Source organism: Podarcis raffonei, chromosome 7 (genome assembly GCF_027172205.1).
Source record: "Podarcis raffonei isolate rPodRaf1 chromosome 7, rPodRaf1.pri, whole genome shotgun sequence".
NCBI lineage: Eukaryota > Metazoa > Chordata > Lepidosauria > Squamata > Lacertidae > Podarcis > Podarcis raffonei.
Window position 1 is genome coordinate 27,766,930 of NC_070608.1, and position 12,717 is coordinate 27,779,646.

Consider the following 12,717-nt stretch of genomic DNA (forward strand, 5'->3'; position numbering starts at 1 on the left):
AGATGTTTATTTTTAACCAGTCGGGGAAGAGAGAAATTTTGCTGCTGCTGATCGGATAACTAAGATCTGATGTAACAGTCACTTACTAATAATGCTTAAGCACTGTGTAACAGAGTGACTAAGAGACTGAGCATGACTAAGGAGGCCCCTGGTTCAAACTTTTGCCTCTGCCATGAACTCAAAAGATGGCCTTAGGCAAGCCTTATACACCCTCAATCAGCTCATCTGCAATATTGGAGGTAAGAATCCTGACTTAACCTTATGTATGGATACAGCTAGGTAATACATGTGAGTATATTTAACTAGGATATGTATGTGTAGTGCTCTGAACTATGCTAATGTTAAGTGTTATTAATGCTGACTGTTTCCCCTTAAGACTGATTTCCCTCCCCCAGTACGGACTGTGTCAAAACAATTCATTGCTTTTGAAGCAGAAGTGAGCAGTGTTACTAATAAGGACATTACCTTTGTTTGTTTGCAGCATAAAGAACGTCACTCCGAAAGTAGGAGATGCTGAAACCCGTAAAGCTATTCGCCGTGCCTTTGACGTGTGGCAGAATGTAACCCCTCTGACGTTTGAGGAAGTTCCTTACATTGAACTAGAGAATGGCAAGAGGGACGTGGATATTACAATCATTTTTGCATCAGGTTTTCATGGAGACAGCTCTCCCTTTGATGGGGAGGGAGGATTTTTGGCTCACGCTTACTTTCCCGGGCCAGGAATTGGGGGAGATACTCATTTTGACTCAGATGAGCCATGGACTTTGGGAAACCCTAATCATGATGGTAAGAACCCAGTTATACTTAAACAGCCTCCATTTCTATCTCTAGTACATTATGTACATACAGAACCGAAGGTTGATTGCATACCTAAATGTGGCACCCAGCAGCCACCATGGCTGCATTTCAGTGTCGGTAATGTTGCTGGCAATTGGATTTAACTTTGCAAAAGGAACGCTAGGAATCTCCTGTCGCACAATTTCCTATCTCACAGAGACAATGAGCTTGGCTTTATTTTGAACATACTGTATGCTATAAAATGATATAAAGATTTATCTCCTGGTTAATGTTATGTCTGGGAATTATTATTTTTAAAGCTAATAGCATATATTGTAACTTTTGGTGCGTGAACAGATACTAGGGCTGGGGGATATATTGATCCAATGCTGATTTGAAGTCCATATTGTGATATCGGTTTCATAATTTTTGACCTGGCAATATATTGTGAATCATGGTGTGTGTGTGAGAGAGAGAGAGACAGAGAGAGAGAGAGAGAGAGCGCTATGCAAAAATCACTATGTGGGGAAAATTGTGAAGCCATCCAGTGCCTCTACATAGCTCCATCCTTATTTCAGACATCATGATATATCAGTATATCATGATGTTTAGCTGGTGATATATCACGATGCTGAAAACCAGGTGCAACTTTTAAAAAACTTTGTCAAACTTTATTGTCCGGATTTTTACTTTTTGAAAAATGACAACCCTAGCATTTCCATCTGGGACACCCCATTCTACACATGGTGAAGGAATAGCACCTGATTTCATAACTATCCAAACTCAATTACTCTCTGACATTAACTGTATTAACTCTTGGTCTGCCAAATGTTTGCACAACCAAGAAGGGACCAAGAAGGGTAAAGAAGATGGGCAGGGGACAGAAATAAATATCTAATTAGCTGTAGGAAATTGAGAAATACATCCACTCACTACTTCACTATGTATAAATTCGGTTGGAGGTTGCAGGTGAGGTGAATCATACTGGTTCATATCAAAGAAAACATAGATGTGTTTATTTGCTCCTTATTATAAATATATATATTTTAATCTCCAAGGAACAAATCCCATTGAACCCAGTAGCTCTTACTTCTGAGTAGCCTCATTTTAGGGTTGCACTGCACATTAAATGGATTTGCTTGCTGCATGATGTCTGGTTCAAACAATGTGGTTTTTAAGGCAGGATAGTTATCTGAGATGGTTAGGGAAAGCTTTGTGATGTCTGTAAAAGGAAGGAACTATATCCTGAACTCAAATTAAAAGGTCCTTCAAGGAGACAAGGCTAGAAGTGGTAATTAAGGCTTTATGAGCACACAAAATGTATCTTGAGGTTTAGTGATTGGTTTGGGGTAACTGTGGAGACTTTTTTCTTTTCTTTTTCAGGGATCCACCCTCCCCCCCCGACTCAGCCTTTTATTGAACAATGTTTGCATTTAAATATCCGTAACAAGGATTTAATCTAATACTACCTAGGATGAGTCCAGCATAGTAACACATCTAAATGGTGCAATTTTTTTCAGCGTGGCAGGCTCAATAAGACAGCAGTTTATTGATCTTAACTATCACAGAAACCTATAGGATTCTCACTTATGTCAGATGAAATCCTATCCCCTTGACAGCAAAATGAACTCTACCGCTCATGGTTTACTGTGTACTTAGAGCTTTAAATCTCACCTCGGCATCAGAGGAAGCATTTGGTAATCCAGGAACCTCAATAGCAAAGCAGCAGCAGAAGAAAATGCTATGGGATAGAATTTTAATTAAAGACCTAACCGGAGAAACACGCCAGATACCCACTGCAATGCATTTCCTTTGATCTGCTCACTAAAGATCAAATTTACAAATGGTTTTGGAATTGACTCTTTTTCGCTTTGTTGTGGGTCTTGCTGTGTAGGAGTTGGTGTTAAAGCCAAAGCATCTTGGATCAAAATTCTGGGTTCTCAAGCTGGTGCAAGGGGCATGGCAGCTGCGCTGAGGGAGGCACTGTTTACTGTATCTCTAGGCTTTTGAAGAGATACTGATGCAAGGAAAAGTTGCACTTTCAAGGGGGAGATATTAGAGTGGCTGCAGCTGTGCTGCTTCATCTTGCCAAACCACTGTTACCACAGTTTAATAATATTCGGTTGTCTAGCAATAAGTCATGATACTAGGATATGTGAAATGTTTGTAGATGTAAGGCTCTAATTGCCAAATTCTAAACCTTTGTGATTGGTGGGGTATAGTTACAGTGTCTGCACCACTGAGGGTGGCATCGTCGTTGTGCTAGCTCAGCATCACAAATTATCAGCACTCTCCTCTTCTGAAGTAGCTATTTCCTGGTGCAGCAGTTCTCAGCATCAGGCATAAATGTCACTTGAGGCATTATTGGGTCAACATCACATCACAGAGTGTTGCCCCAATGTCCCTTTTCTACAACGTGATGCCTGGAAGCATATTCAGAACGTGTTTCTTAGACAAGAAGAAATAATCTACTCTGCAGGTTATCAAACAAGATGATGATGACATATGTGTGTGTGTGTGTGGCCATTAGTGCAGAACACTATAATAATTCAATAACAAATTCAAATTGCTGGATATTAATCAATACAGTACATTATAGTGCTTTTGAATTGCATTCACACCAGCAGGAATTTGTGCAATTTGCTAAAGAAAATTATACAAAGAGGAAATGTAAACTGGCACAGCACACCTATCAACTATCACTGCTTGTACTGCCCTTCAACAATGTATATATCAACAATTTATATTCCAGCTAACTAGACCTGCTAGCAGAAGCCCATGCAAGACTTCTCCAAGTGCAACAGGGTCCTCCCCTCCCCCCAAAAAGAGAAAAATGGCTCAGTGAGAGTGTTGAGAGAAACTCCTGAACGAAACACACAGGAGGGAGGAAAGAGATTGTTCCATCAGGCAAGCAGAAATGCTTATGCCTTATGCTAAGGGAGTGATCTCCTTAGTGCTAAATTGAATTGCTCCCTTAGCTGTGTTCAGTGAAGTTAAATCTGAAAACTCACTTAAAATGACTTCTGGAAAAGGTCATTATCAAGTACCAGAGGTTCAGCAGGGAGGGGTTCTGTCTGATCTCAAATGGGAGGGAGTTTCACAGAATTAGGCCCAAACATATGAGCTGTACGCAGAGTTCTGTTAGCAAAACAGGGCTTTTCCTACCTTCTCCTCCTAGCCTCTCCAGTCATACTCCAGTTTACTTCCATCCGGTACTAAATCAGTAATGGCTACTGTAACTTTGTAGTTATTAGTTAAATTTTTCGCTAAAGAAATGTCACTGAAACTACATGGGGGTGGGGAATCACAATTCAACAGAATTAAGCTTATACAAATTCTCAAAACAACTAATTTAAATAATTAAAATAATTAAAATTTAAATAATTAAAAATGCATTTAACCTTTTGAGTTGAGGTACGAAAATCCCCAGGCAAGGTCCCTTTGTGAAGACACTATCTTATACATCCAAAAGTCACAGTGGAGCAAAATATATAACTAGATTAAAGGTACAGTGGCACCTCGGGTTAAGTACTTAATTCGTTCCGGAGGTCCATTCTTAACCTGGAACTGTTCTTAACCTGAAGCACCACTTTAGCTAATGGGGCCTCCCGCTGCCGCCGTGCCGCCGGAGCACGATTTCTGTTCTCATCCTGAAGGAAAGTTCTTAACCTGAGGTACTATTTCTGGGTTAGTGGAGTCTGTAACCTGAAGCGTATGTAACCTGAAGCGTATGTAACCCAAGGTACCACTGTATAAGGTATTCTTCAGAGTTAGACTCCCCAGCCCCAGCTCCTGGCATAAATGGTGGTTTCTGTGAGTACAGTCCTTGTATGGTCTGCTGTCATTTAAAATATCTTATAAAACAGCCGAGAACTTCAGTGACAGTTTGTTTAAAAACGAAATTGAACTCCAGAGCGTCAAGAGGATTAGCTGGTTGAGTGATTGTTCTTCGCATGTTCCTCTGTCCTACAAGAGGCTGGGAGAATGCAACAGCTTGATTATTTAGCAAAAATGCAAATCGCCAACCCCCTTGAAAAGTACCAGGCTCATTTTCCACACTATATTGCTCTGCTAATGAAGGCAATTTGAATTTTGTGTTTCTCAAAAGAGATGAACAACTTCTTGGAGTGCTCAGTAAAACCTTAATATATTGTTGCTGCTGCTTTCATAAATCTTGCCGGAGTTACTCCTGATCTGAAAGCATTTGTATTAATTCCCAAACAACAAGGGCGATAAAGTTTTGTGGGGAAAACAAAACACCATCCAAAAGAAGCAACTTGAACATTGTATTGAGGTAGCACTTCCTTTTGCTTCTAAGCTACCCGGTATTGGTTGAGAGGCAGTGTAACAAACGAACCATCCAGTACCATTAAACTATTTGAAGACATTTGCTAAAGCTCAGTCATGGCTTCCAAAAGCTATTACAGAACATTCTTACAACACTTGCAAAAGAAAATGGAGTCAGCCTATGTCAGGGCTGTAAGCTGTGAAAGTTCTCAGGTCAATGGCCTTCTGAGAGTTTAAGAGGATCCTTGTTGGCTGAGCCCTCACTTCTCCTGGGAATTCGGGAGAGGTGGGACTCATCTTCCAAACTACGTACTATGTTACATGCATTCCTTGGCTCTGTGCCTTATGTGTCTGTTTGTAGCTTTGCATGGCAACCACCTGTGGTAGAGCGCACATGCTTGGGACTGCAGTGTAAGTGATTTTTTAATTTAACCCTTTTCCTTTGCCCCCCTCCCAGTCTGCAATCCCTCCTGAAGCAGCTAATTGCATCAAGAGGGACTTGCCAGTGGCAACTTCCCTCTGCTGCAAAGGGCAGCTTTGAAGTTCCCAGTGGGGAATTCTATAGCACAGCTGATCTCTGCAGGTTGCTGGGTGTCAGCACCGACAACAAGGGTCCTGCACCAAGCTCCTCAAGGGTTCTGATCATTCCTTGGTAACTGTGTTTCCACCTGCTTCATCCCTGACATCAAATATTATGTCAGGCATGGGACAGGAGGGTAGGATTTGGGGGAAACAGTCTTGGAGGCTACAGTGGGGTCATGCTGGGTATAATTAAGGCCACAGGATGGAGGTTTTATCTACTTTTGTACTTTGAATCGTAGAATTATAGAGTTGGAAGGAAGCGCAAGGGACATCCAGTCCAACCCCCTGCGATTCAGGAATCTTTTGCCCAACACGGGGCTCAAACCCATAACCCTGAGGTTGAGTTTCATGCTTTGCTGGCTGAGCTATTAAGAGATGGTAGCAAGAATAGGCTTTCTTATTTCAAAGTATCCATGTCCCAGCTGCGTAAATTATTGCATCCTCCAACTTTGATTAAATGTATCTCTGATATGAAAGCCTGATGGGGGACAGGCATTAGATGGTGAAAAGCGACCTTATATCAGGTCTCCTGTACTTCTAAAATTCTTGGGCATTAATATTAGAGGACAAGCTTTTAAATTGCTCAGATGACATATCCCCCGTACCCATATGTTATCAAGTAGTGTTATGATATCTACTAGAAGAAATGTGGATATAAGGAAACTCACCTCCTCCCACCACCACCCTGCCCCACTTATGGTGGTCTTACTTTCAAACATCCCTTTGAAATGAGACAGAAAAAGTGGGCAGATATTAGCATGAAATTTGCATATGCTGATTTATGATAGATACACACACACACACACACACACACACTAATTTAATTAGAAATACAGTATCCCTCACCATAGTGGACTGGGCACCTGTTCAGTATGCTGCCCAGGTGATAACAGCTGATGGCCAATTTCAAGGTCCCTTATCTTCCTTCTTACGGTTCTTTATCTTTAAACTAGACTTGGTCCACACAGCCCTTCAAACAGAGGATGTCTTCAAAGCCTGTTGTCCTCCTATAGCCTTTGAAATAGAGGACTTGTTGTCTGTAAAGCAGGACACATGGCCACTCTATCTTCATGTATTGATCGCCTCATCATTCTGCTGTGCTTCTGTTTTCTTCTAAAAAAATACTTTGCATATCACAAACTTATTTCTCTTCTCTTTTTTCTCATTCATGTTATTCCTTTTTTGTTTTCTCCCCTTCTTTTCATTCTTTGTGTGTGTACTGGTTAGCTCTAAAAACAAGGGTTGATGATGTGATTCAGTTATACTATAATTTGTTTTCAGATAGCTGTTTTGGAATTAAAATATTTATATAAATAAAGAATATAAACTCGTATGTTGCAAGAATCCCGGCCAAGTATTCCTTTCTGTCTTGTGCAAACGTGCATACCCATACAGACAGAAATACAGTGGTACCTCAGTTTTTGAATGTCTCGGAAGTCAAATATTTCAGTTTTTGAACGCCAAAAACCTGGAATGCTTCCATTTTCAAACACGCCTTGGAAGTCGAATGGCTTCCACTGTGTGTACATTTTATTTTATTTTATTTTTTTCTGCACCTCAGTTTTCGAATGTTTTGGAAGTCGAACGGTCTTCCGGAATGGATTACATCCGAAAACCGAGGTACCACTGTACATAAAAAAAAGTTCAGACCAAAGAAGAGCAGACATTTCCATAATATATCACAATTAAGGATAATTTTCAATCATACTTTAAACAATAAATCTAGGAATAAGAATATAAAATACAAGAGGTAAATGACAGAGCAGAATTTTCTTTTTATGTACAAAATGTCATGGTTCCTCTGAGCCCTTGGAATCTGATCAGGAATGGAAGGTACCTGAAAGTGAGGGATTCAGAAGGAGAAGTTGGGGTAAGAGGCTATGTAGCAGAGCCCACATGATTAAGTGCCCTCTACCCCCAGGTGAATCCAGACCTGATGAGGTAGTAGACCTGGGGCTGCCCCTTCCCTCAAGGGTGCTCAGGGATGCAGCCTGCTGTGACTGGACAGGAAAGTTTTGAAGAGGAGGCACTCCTAGCAACCTCTCCCAAGGAGAGGTGGTGCATCAAGAGAAGGGAGGAGACTTGCTTCCCTCAAAAAAGCACCTTTCTCTGGTTCAAGAATGCTCATAGGGGCAGGGTCTTTCACGAGAGCTGAACTTTCTCCACCTCTGCTTCAAAGCTTGCCAGGTTGGCAGGGAAACTTATTGGATAATAATAATAATAATAATAATAATAATAATAATAATAATAATTCATTATTTATACCCCACCCATCTGGCTGGGCTTCCCCAGCCACTCTGGGCGGCTTCCAAAAAAATATTAAAAATACTATAATACATCAAACATTAAAAGCTTCCTTAAACAGGGCTGCCTTCAGATGTCTTCTAAAAGTCTGGTAGTTGTTGTTCTCTTTGACATCTGGTGGGAGGGCATTCCACAGGGAAGGCGCCACTACCGAGAAGGACATCTGCCTGGTTCCCTGTAACTTGGCTTCTCGCAGTGAGGGAACCGCTAGAAGGCCCTTGGTGCTGGACCTCAGAGTCCGGGTAGAATGATGGGGGTGGAGACGCTCCTTCAGATATACTGGACCAAAGCTGTTTAGGGCTTTAAAGGTCAGCACCAACACTTTGAATTGTGCTTGGAAATGTACTGGGAGCCAATGTAGGTCTTTCAAGACCGGTGTTATGTGGTCTCTGCAGCCGCTCCCATCACAGCTCCCATGTAGTCTTGCAACTCCTGCTGCTAATTTGGACTCTCAAATCTTCTCCTTTGTTCTTTGACTGGACGTATTGTTGCTATTCCTCTGTATTGTAAGAGCACCTGGCTTAAATTCGGTTCTTGCCTAGCTGCTGAGTTTGTACCATTAAACGGCTGTAATGAAATTTTACTTTTTTTTACTTAACTACAAAAAATTGACTGGTTTTGGACGGGAGCCAGAACAACACACACACATTATATAAAAATGTAATGGTTATAATAATTCTTATCATGCAATGCCCCTAGTAAACAGTGTTTCTTAAATCCGGAGGTATGTTCATTTCAGAGTTATTACCCTTCTTTGGCTGTCATTTTATCTCAGTATAGAAAGCGTCCCTCCTAGAGACTTATAGAGATGTACTTCATCTAGTTTAACCCAATTGCTTAGCAAATCACCAAATCTAGCTAATCTGATTTAATCAAGAATTAAATTAGATTGAATGAATCAACATTAGGGATGTGAAGACAGCTAGGAAGGCTACAGTTCAGTACATTTTACTAGAGGCAAGTCCTTGTAAACATCCTGAGGAAGGGCAATTTCTGTGCATTGTCAAAATGGCTTAGAAGATGAGGAGCTTAAAAGCTAATCACCTCTTTCCTCTGGTATTCCCACACATTCTTAGCTGAGGGACAAATGGTTTCTTACAGAGACATCCTCTTTTTATAGATTACCACACATATTCTGTGTTCTAAATGTACATCATTTCATTTTTAACATGCAGTGTGTGTCTCTCTCAGAAGCAGAATAAAATCAAGGTTAATTATCTGAGTTTCAGGAAAGGAGCATGCCTTTTACTTTTTTGCAAGCTTGTGATTTATGCATTATTTTAAATAATATGGGGAACTTGCAGATCATCTGCTTTAACTCTTAGAAACTTGAAGAAAACCTTCATGCTTATTAAGCTGCAATACTGGCATTTTGTGCATACATTTTCACATTTATGTCCACCCATGGCCTCTTTTCATCAGTCTCCCCGATTTGAAAAGTGACTTAAATCCAGTAGAGTAATATAAATTAATTGTCTTTTAACAGAGCTCACCAATTTCTGAGTATTGTAGAAACACAGGGTTCATATTAAAGATACTTCAAATCTATACAGGCTGATCTCAGTCATTTATTTATTTATTTTCATTTTCAATGGTGTGCTAACAGCCAGGAGAAATTTATGGAGGAAAAAAAAAATCCCAACCTCTGTTGAACTGCAGATAATCAGCTTCTAGTAAATTTCACATTGCTGCCAGCTCAGTTGATACACTGGACCCAAGCTGTGCTGCAGGAACCTGCACCAGCAGAATCTCAGAGATGAATCCCCTGGGGGAGCCAAGTGTCTCAACTGTAGATATATCACATGTGGCATTGAGACACAGCAAGAGAGAGGACTTCAGGCAGAGATGCTTGAAAGTGCAGCATTCACATTCTTGGTATCTGATACAGCAATGATGCAAGTAAGCTGGTGAGTTAGGATGGAATTGATTGAGCATTGATCCTGCACAAGTTTTCATTCATCTCAGTAGCAACTGGCCTGCACAGAAACATTGCTTGCCATATACAGTTTGTGTAAACACCCACTTTCAACGTAATAGATTATTAGCTGTGTTTTGAAAAAAGGTATCCTGTTCTCACTATATCAATAACAAATGTGTCTTCTCAGCGGAGTAGCGTGGGTTGTCAGCACCCGGGGCAAGGCAAGTAATTTGCGCCCCCTAACCCGGGGCAAGGCAAGTAATTTGCACCCCCTAACCCCTAACCTGCCGCCGCCGCCAGCTTCTTCTTGCTGCTGCCTGAGCTGGGGTATTTACGGTAAGGTAGCCACGGCGGCGGTGGCGGGTCCGTGTCAGGTGATCTGAGGCGAGTTGCCGCTGGCGCTGCCGCCCAAACGACGCCGCTTGCCCGGAGGAGGGCAGAGAGGCGAGGAAAATGCAACATGGCCCAGCAGCTGCAGCAGCAGCAGTGGCGGCGGCGGGGGGGGGGCTGTGAGGAGGGGCTGCCTGGCGCGCCCTCCGTGGTCCTGACGCGCGGGGACCGCGGCGAGCGCTGAGAGCCGCTGCCTGCCGGACGCCTTCAGCCCGGACGTGCGCACAGCTCGTCGGTTCCGCGAGACATGGGGCTCTGCTACAACCTGCGCCCGAGGCTCTTTGGCGACTCCGGAGGTGGCGAGCGCGCCCCCCCCAGATGTTGCGCCCGGTGCGGCCGGCCCCCCCTGCACCCCCACACTACGCCACTGTGTCTTCTTCATTACATATTTGCCCAATTGTTGCCCTTAATGATAGAGTAACTTCATGTACAAGTTAACCCCATTACCCCCAAACTTATATGCTACATTTATGTTTAATACAGACAGTTCAGAGCATTTCCTCCACAGTGTTAATGAGAAATGAATAGCTCTATGGATTAGCCAAGAGCTCCCTCAGCCTGTCTAGTCATTCCCCATCTTGATTAGAAAACCTTTGTCTAAATTTGTCATAGGCAAACTATTATTTCCACATTGGCTTGAACATATATACATTTGTTTTTATTCCATGGGATTTGGGGTGGGCAACCCATGAATTATACTTGGCTGTTCTGTGGAGCGCTAAACGCCTCACAGAAGGAGGTAACTGGAATGATCAGTGCAACCTAGGCAGTGAGAACACATATAATAGCACAACTCGATTTCAGGGCAACGGGTGGATTTCAATGCACGGTATGACTGCTTGTTTGAATTAGATCCAAGAATCACAAAGTACACAACTTGAATTGTATCTTCTTCTTCTTTTAATCGTTTATAGCATCTGAAAGTGCCTGAACTTTCAGTGGTACAAAATATAATATGACAGAATGCAACAAACAAACAAAAACCACACACCAAAACCCCACGTGTTTTAGGTTTTTAAGTTCTGCAGTATTGGGTATGTTGTAATACTATAGTTGGGAGCGAGTGGATCAAAATAGTTCTGTTCCCTCCAGCATGAGATCCAGCTCTGATATAGATTTGGGCCCTTCTCAGGTGAGAGATGGGAGAGGGCTATTAGTTCAGCAGGGGTGGGGTATGTGTATAGTATATAGTGGCATGCGTATAGTGTGTATAGTGTCTCAACTATTAGGCATTCATTTTATACAAATGCTTGGCAGTGACCCTTTGTTATGGGGGATGTCATATTGTTGAGTATGAGTGCTTCACGTTTACATGGTTGACATAGGTATAGGTATGGTTGACATAGGTATTGGTTGACATAGGTATAGGTATTGGTTGAGGTAGTGAGGTAGTGAGAGCCAGTGTGGTGTAGTGGTTAAGAGCGGTGGACTCGTAATCTGGTGAACTGGGTTCGCTTCCCCGCTCCTCCACATGCAGCTGCTGGGTGACCTTGGGCCAGTCACACTTCTTTGAAGTCTCTCAGCCCCACTCACCTCACAGAGTGTTTGTTGTGGGGGAGGAAGGGAAAGGAGAATGTTAGCCGCTTTGAGACTCCTTAAAGGGAGTGAAAGGCGGGATATCAAATCCAAACTCTTCTTCTTCTTCTGAATGCTTGTAGTGGTAATGTGAGCTTGGATGAAAATTGTATCTTTGTTGTGATGTTTGAAAATTTATATTATACTGCCTTGTAGTGCTCTGATTATATTTATATTATTCTTATGGACACGAATATTCTTTATGTATTTTGTTACATGTTAGATGGATTTATTTGACATAGCTTTATTATGGGCTGTGTGTGTATGCATATCTTTAAACACACCTATGTATTTAGTTATTGTAAACCGCTTCAAGATGCTTTTATGGTAAGCGGTATATAAATGAAATGAATGAATGCATGGAATGTAAATTTCGCAGGTTGCCTAACTGCCTATAGAGGAAGTCAGTGGGTTAAAGTAGTTACGGGAGGAATGCTATTTGCTCGTTACTGGAAACTAGGATTTATTTTTGCTGTTTGTTCGTGGTTTATCAGGTTTCCTGAATGCCTTCAAACATCCAGTGATGTAATAATGGTCAACATAAAGATAGAATAAAATTATGTCTTCTTTAGAATCAAACTCATTCGCACAATGTGGCTGTTTGAGTGCTTGTTGGGGCTAAGAGGTCTGAACACCTTAAATCAATTTTGTGCCCGTTGGCCTTATACTAGTGTGTTTCCAGGGCCAGTTGAAAGAACTGCTCTTGACCTTTCTTTCTTTCTTAAATTTATATTTTGCTTTTCTTCTCTCATGGAATCCAAGGTGGTATGTCTATGGTTCACAGGTTCATAGAATCATAGAATTGTAGAGTTGGAAGGGATTCAAATAGTCATCTAGTCCAATGCACTGCAACGCCCTCCAATGTGGACATTATACTTCTGTTG

At 41.8% G+C, this 12,717-nt stretch overlaps 1 protein-coding gene across 3 annotated transcripts in view; it reads left to right on the forward strand.

The window, feature by feature from the left end:
- The window catches only part of MMP16 (matrix metallopeptidase 16), a 172,614-nt gene that overhangs the window by 97,599 nt on the left and 62,298 nt on the right, over positions 1 to 12,717 (forward strand). For all 3 annotated transcript variants that reach the window (XM_053395711.1, XM_053395712.1, XM_053395713.1), the window contains one exon: positions 482 to 786. In XM_053395711.1, the coding sequence (XP_053251686.1) occupies positions 482 to 786 (305 nt within the window). The remainder of the gene's footprint in view (positions 1 to 481; positions 787 to 12,717) is intronic.